Raw genomic sequence first — 13,597 nt, 5'->3', positions numbered from 1 at the left:
TACAAATATAAATACCTTTAATGGAAAGCCCTGCCGCGCTCTGCAGAGCCTGGACAACCACCGCCAGAGCAGGACTGGAGGCCTGGGCACTGCCACCTGACCCGACAGGCTAGGACAGAAGCCCCAGGAGGTAGGCCAGGGCCAGAGCAGCCACCAGCGGCAGGGGTGCAGGGACAATGGGGAGTGCAGGCGCTGTTGCCCTCAGTGTCTCCTGGTTGGTTTCGGAGCCTGTGCCGCACTCCTGAACACGCACTGGGGCGCCGCACAGTGTGTGCAAGTTATTCGGGTGGGGGGCCCGGCGAGCTTCTTGCTGTAGTGACTCCCACACTGCAGCTGCCTCCTCCGGACAGCCTGACAGGACCTGAGAGGCACAGGCATGGAAGTCATTCCAAGACCTGTTAAGGGAGTGGGATTAGGGGGATTAGGTGAGGCAAGGAGACTCTGGCTTGGGAAATAAAAAGTCAGTCCCCAATGGTGGCACAGGTTGGGCCACTGCCTCATACCCACCAGTACCTGCAGATGGTCTCCAGCTCGCCTCCTCGGCCCATGCTGTCCCCTAGGCGGATGAGACACTCAGCAAAGCCCTGGTATATGGTGTCACAGCGGTTTGGGCCTGCTGCAGCCGCTGCCAGGGGAGGTACAAAGACTAGAAGTGGGGCAGGGGTGGGGTGGGGGGGTAGACCAGTAGATAGGATGAGCCAGGTTCATCCCCCAGCCCCCAGGGGCTTGTTTACCTGGGAGCACTCGGGGGATGTGACTCAATGGGAAAAGGGTGCCCGAGGGAACTAAAGGGCAAGTCTGGGGATTACCTACCCAGGCCCTCTTCAAAGTTAGGAACCAGACTGGGATTTGTACAGGGGGAGGGAGTGTTGTGTCCCCCAAGTCAGCTCTTCCTCTGAGCTTCTGGGGCCCCAGGTGAGGTGAGAAGGGTCCATGTGAAGGAGTTAAGACAGGGTGGAGGGGAGGGGGATCCAGAGGACCAGGACCAGGGACAGGTGCATCTCTCTGCAGTTTAGACAAGCTTTGCTTGGCCCTGTGAACTCTCCAAAGATAGTTATTTTTTGGAGAGACAGGGCAGGATGAAGAGGTATTGGGATCCAGGCCAGACCCTCAGAAAGGACTTAGGGATCCTAGGGCTGGTCTATAAGTCCTGCCATTGGCATGGCTCCCCTTATCAGAAGAGGGGATGCAAATTTTGGAGTCCTTCTCCCATAACTGGAGCTGTTTGTACCTCTGACTTTCTGTCCTGAAGTCACCAGCACACCTTCCTGGAGCCCTTGCAACTCTTTTCCACCCTGGGGCCTAGCATTCCCACACACCCTATACCTGGCCTGGCCTGGCTGGGCGAGAGGAGGTGTGGCCTGGGCCCCCAGATGCCCACACTCACCGAGGGGCAGCAACAGCAGCGGCCTCAGGGCACGGGGTGGTTGCCAGCAGCGGCGGCAGCAGTGGCAGCGGAGCATCATCCCTGGCTGAGAGCCTAGTGCGGGAGCTAGCTGCGAGGAGTACAGCCCATCCACCCAGCCCCCAGAGGAAGGGATGGTGATTGGATGGGAGCCGGGGGTGGGGCTCCAAAGCCAGCCAGCGGCTCCGCCTCCAATACCCAGATTGGTAAAGGAGCGAAGGGACCTGAGAGAGCAGAAATTCCCAGGGGCACAGGATGGTGCTGAGCAGGCCCCTGGACCCTCACCCTCATAGAAGGAGAAGGTAAATCTGGGAAGACAGTTGGAGTAGATGAGTAGGTAACCCGGCCCTTTGGCTGGATTGGCGTATACAGAGCTCCATGGGGAAGAGAAGGGCAGGGAACAGAGGGCAGTTATGAGAGTCACACCGAAGACAGACCAAAAGCACACACATACTTCATTTTATTCCAAAAGCATTTAATTGAATTTCTCAATGTTTTTCAAAAACAAATAGATCCAAATCAGAGGTAAAAAGGAACATGGAAAATTCCACTCAAGTGGTGTCACGATCTCAGGGTCATGCTCCAGGCATGGCAGAACCCAAGAAGGCTCAATACCTGCCCTGGGCCCAGCCTAAACCTGCTGATTACCACACCCTGTAGACCACGGCCAGTGCTCCCTGCTCCCCGACCCCCAAACACCCCAGAGATGGGGGCCTGAGCAAGTAAAAGCCAGTCATGACTCCGCCTCAACCTAGGCCTGTTTGCTGGCCTTCAGTGCTATCCCTTGGGCAAGGCAGGCTTAGCAGCTAAGGGAGGCTAGGGGTCACAAGGCCATGCAGCATGAGGCTGAGACGCCGGGCTGCTTTGCCAAGTGAGTTGTGTGGCTCAGCCTGCAGGAACTGAAAAAGCTTTTGGCGCACCTGGGCCATAACAGAGCCCATGTGGTCCCGAGTGATGGGGTCACTGTGGTCCAGGTGCATCACGGCCTCTTCCAGGTAGCTGGGGATAGCGGGGAAAGAACAGGCTACAGGTGGGTGCCAGCAGATGGGAGCGCCCCCTGGTGGCACCGACACCCAGAGGGAACCCTTGGAGTGAGGGCAAAGGGGACTGGTGAAGAAAATTAGGGAGGAGATTCAGGCAGAAGTGGGCATCAGCTTCAAACTGCTCCCTCCCATGACCCCACTCCACAGCTCATCTCCCTGTCCCTGACTGCCCACTTACCTGAGCTTGAGGTCAGTTCGAGTGCCAAGGTCAGATGCCAGCTGCTGGATGAGGGAAAGGAGCACAGGCTGGGAGAGTGGGCAGGGTGGCTGCCCAAAAACCTGGGCTGGGTCCACAGTTTCACACACATACAGCACTAGGCTCAGGTCAGCAGCTGTTAGGGCCTGGAGGAGAAAAAAACAGCAGCATTTACAGTGAACATCAGAATGAAATGTCTGCTTGTCTGAACTGTGTGGCCTGGGGGCAGATAACCACAGGGTAGGCTAGTGAGAGCTCTCCAGAGAGAGCCCTGTAGGGCCATGTAGTTATCCTAGGGGATCAAGAAATGGTTCCTGAGAAGGGTAGTTGTAAAGCAAGGTGGTCTAGGTGGGAAGAAAGGGGTCCAGAAGGTACAAAGCCTGGTGGGTGGAGTGGAATGTATGGTGTGTGGGCCTTGTCAAGAGACACATGACCCTTACCAGGGCCTAACACCTATCGTACCTGCTGGAAGGCCTGATTGAGGTGGCCCTGCTGCAGCAGCTGGAGGATATGGGCTTGCTGGGCCTGGCAGTCAAGGTGGGCAGAGGGGACAGGTGTGCCAGCAGCTGAACGCATGGCCTGCATGATGCTGGAGGTGACAGCAGCCTGCTGCTCCTTGAGCGCCACACTCACCTCACCCTTAACAATGCGTTGTACCTGTGCTAAAATGGATTCCTGCAAGCTGCAAAGGTAAGTGAGTGAGGTGAAGTGGACAGGGAGCCCAATCTGGCCTTCCTCAAACCCACCACCCTGCCCACACACCTGCCCACAGCCACGTGCAGCTGGTGCTGCACCTCAGCCCGAACACTGCTGGCCACAGTGGCTGCCATCTGCTCGGTGGCACTCTGCAATGTGCTGACCAGGCCCCGCAGCTGGGCCAGCACAGGCTCCCTGGCCTCCTGTTCTCGTGCCTTCCGGCTCTTCATGTGGCTTTCTAGCTGCTGCAAGTCTGAGGAGTGACCACAGGGAGTGTAAGAGGAACAGTAGGAAAGTGGAGGATAGTCGTTCCCACCTTGGGTCATACGACCCCACTCACATTCCTGTGTCCCCACCCGGAAGCTATCATTGATTTGCTGGAACATGGCCTGGCAGCTCTTCTCAAAGGCTGGCAGCACCACACTCTGGAAGGCTTCTCGGTAGGCAGCCTGCATTGGCCCCTGTAATGTGTCTGCAGCTGCTCGGGCAATAGCATCAGTCAAGTTCTGGAATTAGAGGGAGGGGCCAAGTTGAAAGCCTGAGCGCAGCCTGGCCTGACTAGGCCAGAACCACCACCACCACCCACATCTTGGGCCCTATAGCACCTTGGACTTGAGCAGCTTAGAGATGTTCTCTTTCATGCTGCCCTCCACAGCTGTGAGCTTGGTGGCTACTGAGTTGCTCAGTTGGCCTGCCACAGGCTCCAGACTCCTTGAGACACCTGGGAGAGGGGAATAGGAGAAGGTGGAGCTAGGAGAAACTTGACAGGTACCCCTATTCCCACCTGAACCACCCAAAGGGAGTCTGTATGCAAAACTCACATGGAGGGACTGTCTTCTTGATCTCATCCCGTAAGCTGCGCTCCAGCCGCCCAGCTACAGCTGAAGACAGTGCCTGGGACAACTGTTGTGTCAGCTGCTCCTGCAGCTGCCCTCCCCGCTGCTGCCCCTCAGCCAGTGCTCGCTCCAGCCGCCGCTCTGCACCATAGCTAAGGAACAGGCCTGGAGCAGGTTGTGTACTCCTTCCCAGGCCAAGAATGTTGCCCCCATCCCTATGCCATGTTGTGCTATCAGCCTCAAGGATACGCTCCTGCTCATGCCGAGTCTCAAGGGCTCGTTCTACGTGGCCTGTGACAGTGTTCTGCAGACCTTCGAGCTGGGTACACAGACGCTGCAGCAGCTCTTCTTGGCTGTGCTGCAGCTCTGCCAGCTCTCTCTGCTGTTGCCAAATTAGCGTTGGCCAGTCCTCAGGGGGCTCTGCCACCTGCCAGTATCACTGAGAGTCACATGATGCCTGCCCCACCCATCCCCACAAACCAGACCAGGGAATGGCCCAGAGCCCTTCCCCATCCTCACAGGGTGAAATTCCCATGAGTACAAAGAGCACTCATTTACTTACCTGGTGCTCTGTGAGCCGGGATCCCATGGCCGCATCCCTGCCATAGGCGAGAAGCACCTCAGGCTAGGTCAGGCAGCCTGGAGACCATCCTCCCCCCTCCCTAGGACTCCTCCCTACCCATCATCCTTCTTGCTTTTCCTCTTGAGCTTGGGTGAGGCTCGAGGGGATCCCTTGGTCTTCCAGTCCTTGGCAGGCAGCCGTGGAGCAGGAACTTTGGTGCCAAAGCCTCCTGAAGCAGAGGCAAGGCTGGCCACCTCATCGTCGTGATCACTATGGGAAGGGGAAGGAGGGGTAAGCCCTTGCCCACTTGCTGCCCACCCCTCCATGAGGGCAATGGCATAGGGTGGCATCCACCTTTGCTCAGCACTGGCATCCTGGCTGTCACGTTGCTGCAGCAGGTGATACGGTGGTCGGTGGAAGGACAGGCTCTTGTGCTTTTCCTGAAGGCCATTCCTGGGGCTGGGGGACAGGCTGACTCAGCAGTGGATGATTCTATCTGAAGCCCCTCCTAAAGCCTCCTCCTAGCTAGCACACTTTTCTCCTCCCAAGCTCCTCACCTTTCTGCAAGAGTGCTACAGGTCTCACGAGTAATGTCAGGTGCCGTGGGCCAAACCTGACCATCAGGGGTCGAGGTTTCCTGGGTCAAGGCTGCCTCCAGGAGGGAGGGGGTATTATGCCGATCTCCATCCCCAGGGCCTCCATCAAGGCCAAGCTGGGGGCCGAGCTCAGGCCCTGGCCGGGGCCGTGGGGACAGTAGGTGCAATGCTGAGGCGGCTGAAGCCATACTGTCTGGCTCAAGGCCCTCTGGTGCAGAGGAGCCAAAGCCACGGGACAGGGCCTCAGACGCAATCTCAGGGATGTCCTGGGACAGGGCAGTGGAAGCTGAAGAGATGACATCAGGAGAGCGGGTACGGCTGGGGGAGGCTTGGGGTAGCCCCAGGGGCTCGACTTCCTGCAGCTCCAAGGACAGTGCAGAGGCAGCAGTAGGCACCTAAGGCGGGCCAAAGATGGGGGCTTAAGTGACAGGTGAGGCAGGGATGGGGGACACAGAGACGAGGCACTAGTATTAGTAATGAGAGACAGGGCAGCAGGGAAGTGGGGACAGTCAAAAACGGGGCCATAGCCCAGAAGAGAAAGTGGGGACAGGGAGGCTGAGGAGAAACCTTCCAGGAAACATAGGAGGGTGAGATGACCTCAGGAAAACATGGACTACGTAGGGAAGAGCAGGACCAGCAGCAGGGGGCTGGGAGAAGCCCACCACCCACCTTTCCTGCTGCCACCCACCTACTCCCCACACTTTACACACACCCATTCACATACCTGGCCTGGCCCCTTGGGAGTCAGTTTGTCAGCTGGGGCTGGGAGTAGGCTGGGCAGGAGGCCACGAGGGCTTGCCTGCAGGCTGCCACTGTTGCTCATTGCCAGGCTGCCATCCAGCTGTAGTTTGGGGCTCAAGGTCAGCTCCTCAGGTGGCCTGGTGGGGGAAGACTGAGGTGTCAGCAGCCAGAGCTTGGTGTCACCTGGCACAAGTCCCTGCCATCCTCCATCTCTGACCCTTGCCTCACCTGACCAAGGAGGGGTCCACAGCTGAGGTGCTGCTCATGGCAGACACAGCTGTAAGGGAGCTGCTGCTACTGCTGCTGCTGCTGCTGCTGCTGCTACCACTGCTGCTGCTGCTGGGACAGGCAGTGATCTGGGGAGATGCAGGGAATGAGAGCTGTGGCTGGGGCATTCCCAGGTCCCCCTACCTTGGGAGAGTACCTGCTGCAGAGAGGCGCTAGGTGTCATGAAGGCATCAGGTGTCATCAACTTGGGCTTGGTCTCACTACTCAGACTGAGGAAGTCGGCGGGTGCAGGCAGCTCCACAATTCGTCGGAGGTCAGGCTGGGAGCCGTGAGCAGCTGACCCCAGGCCCTCAGAGCCCAGTTCAGGCCGAGACTCTCCAAATGCTGTAGGACAAGTTGCCACTTGAGTCAGATCTCAGACCCTGGTCAGTCCAACTTACCCTACCTCCCTCTCACGCCCTACTCACTAAAGTCCTCGTGGGCAGTGTGTGTGGGAAGCGGGGCCACTACATCAGGGTTCAGCTGTGGCTGGAAGCGAATCTGCACATCTTGTAGTGCCCTGCAGGAAGATAAGGAGAATAGAGTGCTCCAAGGGCCAGGGTCAGTAGAGTGGAGACAGACACAGACAATGCACTGGTGGGCCTCCCCAAACACTCACTTAGTATGCACACAAAAGAGCTTGATGAGCACACCGGCCGCAGACTCCATGGCACCGGCTCCATGGGTACCATCTGAAAGAACGGTGTGGATGATTAAGCCCCTGGGCCTCTCTGTGCCTCCACAACCCCTAGGATATGAACACATAGCTCTGACCCTGAGGCAGCTTACCAGCACCCAGGCTGTCATTCTCCTCCTCAGCGGGCAGCACCTCAGTGTGCCGCAGCCGGCAACGACTCACAACCTGGATACCGAAGCTTAGCACAGGGTGGGTGAGCAGGAACTCTGAGATGGAGCTAAAGTAGGCACGGCCCTCCTCCTGGTTCTGTAGCAGCTCCATCACATAGAGGACCTGCACAGGCAGCACATTCCTAACTGAGCTCAGAGGCTAAGGGCTACGGATGTACCCCCTGTCCTCTGCCATGCCCTATAATCCCAGCTCTGCCCAGGGTACCCCATGGTAGCTAACCTTCCGTTGCACATCGCTGAGAATCAGATATTCTGCTGAGAGATCCAAGCAAACCTTGAGGCTAGGGGGCACACTCACTGAGCTAAAGATATCTGGGGAGAAGCTAGGGAGCCACAAAGCAGAGTCAATGAGGCTAAGAACTTCAGGAACCCATATTCCCAATCCTGCTGCCCCTGCCCAGTTCCCCAGCCTCCCAGCCCTTGCTAACCGAATAGTCTGCAAACAGGTCCAGGACACTGTGCACCACATCTTTAGCTCCCGGTTCTGGTCAGCACCAGTAATAAGGAACCTCCAGAAAGGGACACTGCAAGACAACAAGGCACTGAGTGGCTGGCTGGGCCCCTGCTGGGAGCCATGGACCAGCCCACCACCCACTCGGCTGCCCACTCACTCACTCAGGGTCTTGTTTCTTATGGTTGTCACAGAACAGGAGGCAGGAGAGGGGCCGCCCATCATGAGGCTTCCACTCATGCAGACACCTGTAGGTAGGCAGATGAGGGGCTTAAGTGAGCAGTCTCGTCTGCTACCTGAGGGGGATCCTGGTCCCTCAGGCCCTGCCTTACCTTGGCTCATCTTGTCCCTCAATGTAGATCTGCCAGAACTTGACATAGCCATCATGGCTCGCAGTAGCTAGCACAGTCCCATCAGGGGAGAGGGCTCCTTCACTGAGGCACTAGGAAGAACCCAAAAAACTTTACTGACTAGAGGTGAGAACGAGCCCCTCTCAAGTGAGGATGGTAATGAGCTGGGCTGACTGATGGTTGGATGGCATGTTTGTGTGACTGACTGAATGAACAGGCTCCCTAGAGAAGGCCAGACCTGCAGGGTGCTGCTAGGTATGGAGAAAGCTGCACAGGCAAGAGCCACTTTGAGCTCAGAGTCCCCATGGGCAGAGTGCCAGCAAAGCTGTTTGGGCAGCTGTGGATATAGGGAACAGAGGATGGATATGAGGAAGAGGGTAGGGCAGGGGAGGCAGGCAGTCACAGGCTTACCGTGCTATGACCTTTTACCACAATGAAGCCCTGCTTGATCTGGCTGACATCCACAGGCCAGGTGTTGTGGCTAGAGCGGAGCATATCCAGGTCCCACACTTCAGCCTGGAAGGCACAGGGAGATGAATGTGCAGCCCATGCCTATACTATGGCTTCTCTGGCGCCTCCTTACCATGCCAGCCCCCTCACCCGGTCTTCATGCAGCAGGGCCACTGTCGGGCTGCTCTCTTCACAGCAGTCCTCGCTCTCTTCAGGAATGAAGGGACACCAGATGATCCTGCGGAAGTGGTTCAGTGGCGTACCCTCTGGCTGCCGGATATGGACCAAGATCTCTTCTCTGAGCAGGGTGTTAAGGGCTAGATAAGTGAATGAAGAGGCATGACAGCCCCAGCTCCGCCCACCTTTCTTCAGTCCCACTACCCCACACCAAGGAATGGATACTGAATTTTGCCATTAACCAGAGCCAAGCGCCACACAAACAGGTTGCCTGCCTCATCCAGGCAGGCCAGCTGTGGAGAGTTGAGGTGCGCGAAAGCCAGATCAGCCACACTGCCTGTGAAGCCCTTGAGCAAGATCCGCTCCGAAGTGCTGACACTGATCACCCGCACCATGGCGGAGCCATTGTTGGCAGCTAGAATCAGGAGAGCAGTGGACCATGAGTGCATGTCCAGGCGCAGGCAGCAGCAGAGAAACCCTGCCCCTGCCTGTCTCCCTGCCACCACCATAGTCTCAAGCTTGGTTTTCCCACCCAGCTCCCCAAGAGGCAGCATGGACAAACCTTCCATTGTACCCCTAAGGCCTGAGTGGCCTGATGTTGGAGCTGGCTCTATGGGACATCCAGCAGAACATTCCCTCCTCTCCACTGTCCTTACTCACCCCGAATGGCATAGGCCAAGAAGGAGTTAGACACAGCAATCAGGTTGCCATAGTAGTACTTCTGTTCCCAGTCATACTTAGCGACAGGCTGAATTTTCACCTGAGAACCCAGGGTGAGAAAAGTCATGGAAGCTGAGGGCTGGGGTAACTTCCCCAGAACCTAGGTGGTCCCCAACATCCCTGGGGATGGCAGAGGACATAGGTGCAAGTCTGGCTACCCACTGTTACTTCCCAGAGCCAGACTCCCACAGAGGCTCGGCATCCAGCCCGGGTTTCCTGAAACCGGGAAACTGTCAAGGTGGTCCCCATAGGAACTGGCAGTATGAGAGAGACCAGAGAGACTGGGTGTGCCCCCATATATTATATATGCCACAGCATCCTAGTACCTACCTTGTTGCTTCCCCGGGCCTTGCTTGAAATGCTAGAGTCACTGCTAGCCACAATCTCCACCTCCTTAGCCAAAATCCCAATGCAGGTAGAGCTATCATCTCCTGAGAGACAGCTGTGGGGAAGAGTGCAAAAACTTTGTCTCTTGTTCACCCAAAGGCTCAATGGGCAGGTATCTATTCCAATGCTCAGCTTTGCCTGGTCCCTGGCTCCAGACCCATAGAACCCCTTGCTCAGCCCCTTCCTTGGGAATGAGTCTACTTTCATTCTAACCAGATATCCAGGCCAAACCCTTGAGCTTGTCTTTACCTCTCATCGTAGTGCAAGCTCAAGCTCTACCCCAGGTCATCTAGAGAGGGAGCAGCAGAGGCTGGTGGCTCCATTCACCCATCTCATGCCTTTAGCTAGCAGACACCCGAAACATACCATCACCACCACTGTCGTCTCCTAGATACTCACATGACTTGCTTCTCTTGCAGGCTAATGGGTGGCATGGTCCGAAGACCAGTCTTGTTTGTTGAGGTACCATCACCTGAGCAGAGGGGGTCTGGGACCAGAAGCCCATTGAGGTCCCCATTGTAGGCACTGGATGGCCGTGGGCTCTCTGTACTGGGGCCTGGGGACAGAGAAGGTCACTCTGATAAGGTTGCTCGACCTGCCCACAAACCTCTCCTCTTGCAGTTTCCCTCCAGAGCTATGAGGTGCTCTAGGAACACTCAACTGAGCAAAGCATGTCCGTGAGGAGGGGGGGCCCTGTATTCAACTCTCATTCCATAAACACTGATGTATGCGGGACCAAGGATGAGCACGAGGCTATCCTACCTGGGGGAGGGGTACAAGCCATCAAAGACCCTTTGAGGCCAGTTCATACTTAGGCCCGGGTCAGTACAGAATAACTGTGGACTCTGAGTGAGCGCACAGCAAGGGTCAGGAAAGACTTCACAGAGCAGTCAGTGTGGCCAGAACACACAAACACAGCAAGGATGGAGGGAAAACAAAGCTGCAGAGGCCTCAGGTATGATGCTGTGGCACTTAGACTTTGCCTGTGGGCCATGAGAACCACAAAGAGTTTCAAAGGGAAAGGTGATGTGGTCAGCTCTGGCCAGTGGGATGATTATTCTAGGGTAGCATGCAGAATGGTTGAGAATCTAGGTGAGAAAGATCAAGGCCTAGACCAAGGTAGTGTCAGGGTCTGGAGAGAAGATGGACTCCTAAGGCATGTGAGGGGCTGCCCCATACAGAAATGGCTCAGGAGAAGCTAGTTTTAGTAAGAAAACTCAGGAGGTAGGGACATAAAGGAGCTAGACCAAAAGGAGAGAAACTATAGGGCAGAGTGTGGCATCAGAAAAGGCAGCATTTCAGTTCTTTGCAACTGGCTGGGTTTCAAACAGGCTCATAGGCTTAGACACCATTTCCAAACCGCCCCCCTAGGTGGCAAGAGCCTAGGGCTCCACATTCAGGAACACAGAAAGTTTCCAGTCTTTTAGTTCTTTTGTTTTTTTTTTCCAACTGAGTCTTGCTTTGTCACCCAGGCTGGAATGCAGTGGCGCGATCTTGGCTCACTGTAACCTCCACCTCCTGGATTCAAGCGATTCTCCTGTATCAGCCTCCCAAGTAGGTGGGATTACAGCTCAAGTAATTTTTATATTTGTAGTAGAAACAAGGTTTTACCATGTTGGCCAGGCTAGTCTTGAACCCCTGGGCTCAAGCAACCCACCCACCTCAGCCTCCCAAAGTGCTGGGATTATAGGCGTGAGGCACTGCACCTGGCCCTCAACAGTCTGCATTCGGACCTGGTCCCCCAGTGAGAGGAGACAAGAAAGAGCTCCTTGGAAAACAAGGGAATCAAGTGCCAGTCAATAAACAAAGGAGTTATAAGGAAAGTGTCTAGGCCACTTCATTCGGATCAGAGCCACTTTAGCTGCTCAGGGACAAGCTGACCACTCTCCCTTTCATGAAGGCTACCAGGAGGACAACCAAAAACAAGGCCCAGGCTGTACATGTGTGGCCATGCCAGGCTCTACCAAATCTCTGTGGAGTCTAGTCTGCAACTGCTGAGCAGCAGGAGAGGTCCACACCTACTCATGAGTAAAGAAGGCACACATTCCAGGCCTGGGGCAAAGGGCCCAGTGGTCTCAGGCAGCAGACGGATTTTCTGAGTGGACATTAGTTGAATCCACCCTTAGTGAGCACCAGTGCCTTCCAGAAGCAGCCAGTCTGGGCCTCCAAGCAGGTATAAGAACAAGATCTGAGGAAACACCAATTCTCCACTGCACACCCACACCACCATCACCAGCCACTTCAGAGATTCCCAAACCTATCAGTAAACTGGTGTCTGCATACGTGCTATTTCCTCTTTGTAATAGGTGGCTTCTACATAGGTGCCTTGAGTGCCTTTCCTGACATCCAAGCCCTTGTTCACATTACAAGACCTAGCCCAGTCTCCTCTCTCAGACCTGCACACTGCATTCATCAGCCTCCACCCTTCCCATGCCCATCACAGTATCAAGACACTCCTTTCTTTCAATGACAACAGTATATTACAACCCTGTTAGCTCTCTGTGTCTTGGGGGATCTTTGGGAGCTAGACACAGGGATACCTAGTTCTTAGGTATCACTAAGAGCTAAAGCGAAACACGAATGAAGGTAAACCAATTAGGGCTTGCAGATATTTGTAGCCTAATTCAGTCAGGGTGTTGCGGTCTGTGATTTGCCTTCATCCCAGAAAGAACATGGAACTGAGGCTGGACACCTTCCTCCTGGAAATCAGTTTCAGAACGGGAGGCCTGGAGTCTATTCCAGAGGGAAGGGCAAGTTATGGAGGGGGACTGGCGGCTCTTCAGCACCGCGATTAAGCCTAGGCCCAGAATTCCATATACGGAGCCCAGACAAGGCCTCTGAACCATCGCGAAAGCGAAGAGACGCCAGGCCGGTCCCAGGAACACTAGAGACCTCGGGGCCAGGAAACCAGAGGGGCCCAGCTGATTCAGAAAAGGGGCCTCACCTTCAACTGACATGCTGAAGGACGAGGCAGAACAGCTTGAGGAAAGGATAGGGAGGGGTCACACCCAAGGGTCTGCGCCCTTCCAAGGGGGCAGTGAAGAAACTCCGAACTCCGTCCACCCTTACCCGCTGAGAGGATACAGAGCTGGTCCTAAAGGAGCTGTGGGCTCCGAGGGCGGTTCAGAGGCTCGCCGCCCTTTTGTCAGCTCGTCTGGGGCCCACCCCCGCAACCCTCGCTCACCGCCCGCGGGCCGGTCCAGCTTGAGGATATCCCGCAGGTGCTGCGTGGCGTCCTCGATGTCGATGCTCGCGCAGGAGGCCATGGGCCCAGCGGCGGGCGCCCCGCCCGCACCGCGTTCGTTCCGCCGCCGCCGCGCACCACCCACCCTCGCCCAGCCGCGACAGGGCGAGACAGCCGGACACGGGTCGCTACACTCAGTCCACTCTCAGTTCTCAAACCGCCGCCCGCGCAGCGTCCCTCAGCACCGCCACCCCCACCAACCGCCTCCACTTCCGGCCCCCACAAGCCGAGGCTCCCGGAATCTGCCAGGGCCAGAGAAGAAAGGTTCCGGGCTGGGGGCGGACGCCTAAACCCCTCCCGCAGTCCGTCCCCATCTGCGGCCCCGCCCCTGAACCCGAGGGGTCAGGGAAGTTCCACAGGACTGAGGTAAGCGTCCACGCATTGGGCCACCCAGAGCCCTACTCTACTCAGAAGCCGCCCGGTCCCTGCCCACTCTCAGAGCGTGGACTCTGATGGTCCTAGGATGGGGTCAACTCAGCCGCCCGTGCTAAGGTCCCTGACTCCCAGAATAAGCTGAATTGGCAGGAGCCTCAGGTTCCCTTGGGGAATGGGTCGTAATAACTCAAGGCCCGAGGCGACCGTCGAGGCCATAAAACCCAGGAATTGCAA

The 13,597-nt window shown here is 56.5% G+C and overlaps 2 protein-coding genes across 7 annotated transcripts; both read right to left on the bottom strand.

Moving 5' to 3' along the window:
* Positions 1–1,487, bottom strand: NRN1L (neuritin 1 like). Of its 4 annotated transcripts, none has more exons than XM_008986086.5 (3): positions 1,388–1,487; positions 508–646; positions 1–395 (listed from the first exon to the last, which is right to left on the bottom strand). In XM_008986086.5, exons 1-3 carry the CDS (start codon positions 1,464–1,466, stop codon positions 110–112), a joined length of 504 nt encoding a protein of 167 aa, XP_008984334.1. In that variant the 5' UTR covers positions 1,467–1,487; the 3' UTR covers positions 1–109. The 4 variants fall into 4 exon arrangements, with proteins under 4 accessions (XP_008984334.1, XP_003735382.2, XP_008984335.1 ...); XM_003735334.6 differs by having other exon boundaries at positions 514–646; XM_008986087.5 differs by having other exon boundaries at positions 508–625.
* A 376-nt stretch (positions 1,488–1,863) lies between these two features.
* Positions 1,864–13,202, bottom strand: EDC4 (enhancer of mRNA decapping 4). 3 transcript variants are annotated; one of them, XM_008986089.4, is made up of 29 exons: positions 12,929–13,202; positions 10,144–10,300; positions 9,688–9,799; positions 9,298–9,397; positions 8,863–9,052; positions 8,611–8,758; positions 8,422–8,526; positions 7,993–8,102; positions 7,825–7,908; positions 7,638–7,733; positions 7,430–7,532; positions 7,132–7,312; positions 6,962–7,034; positions 6,771–6,862; positions 6,500–6,687; positions 6,304–6,431; positions 6,059–6,212; positions 5,296–5,729; positions 5,093–5,209; positions 4,856–5,008; positions 4,739–4,775; positions 4,426–4,603; positions 4,162–4,317; positions 3,946–4,061; positions 3,681–3,846; positions 3,407–3,593; positions 3,107–3,326; positions 2,627–2,790; positions 1,864–2,404 (listed from the first exon to the last, which is right to left on the bottom strand). In XM_008986089.4, exons 1-29 carry the CDS (start codon positions 13,008–13,010, stop codon positions 2,212–2,214), a joined length of 4,224 nt encoding a protein of 1,407 aa, XP_008984337.1. In that variant the 5' UTR covers positions 13,011–13,202; the 3' UTR covers positions 1,864–2,211. The 3 variants fall into 3 exon arrangements, with proteins under 3 accessions (XP_008984337.1, XP_002807795.2, XP_054104800.1); XM_002807749.7 differs by having other exon boundaries at positions 5,093–5,197; XM_054248825.2 differs by having other exon boundaries at positions 4,162–4,603; positions 5,093–5,197.
* Positions 13,203–13,597: the final 395 nt, after the last annotated feature.

The sequence above is a fragment of the Callithrix jacchus genome, chromosome 20 (genome assembly GCF_049354715.1).
Source record: "Callithrix jacchus isolate 240 chromosome 20, calJac240_pri, whole genome shotgun sequence".
NCBI lineage: Eukaryota > Metazoa > Chordata > Mammalia > Primates > Cebidae > Callithrix > Callithrix jacchus.
This window is presented reverse-complemented; position numbering and strand designations above follow the sequence as displayed.

Coding starts and splice junctions, on each gene's coding strand:
- NRN1L (XM_008986086.5), bottom strand. CDS start 1,466: ATGATGCTCCGCTGCCACTGCTGCCGCCGCTGCTGGCAACCACCCCGT. Junction 647..1,387: donor GCTGCTGTTGCTGCCCCTCG/GTGAGTGTGGGC, acceptor CCCCACTTCTAG/TCTTTGTACCTCCCCTGGCA. Junction 396..507: donor GAGACCATCTGCAGGTACTG/GTGGGTATGAGG, acceptor CTCCCTTAACAG/GTCTTGGAATGACTTCCATG.
- EDC4 (XM_054248825.2), bottom strand. CDS start 13,010: ATGGCCTCCTGCGCGAGCATCGACATCGAGGACGCCACGCAGCACCTG. Junction 9,800..10,143: donor CTGCAAGAGAAGCAAGTCAT/GTGAGTATCTAG, acceptor TCTTCCCCACAG/CTGTCTCTCAGGAGATGATA. Junction 5,009..5,092: donor GATGCCAGTGCTGAGCAAAG/GTGGATGCCACC, acceptor CCCTTCCCATAG/TGATCACGACGATGAGGTGG.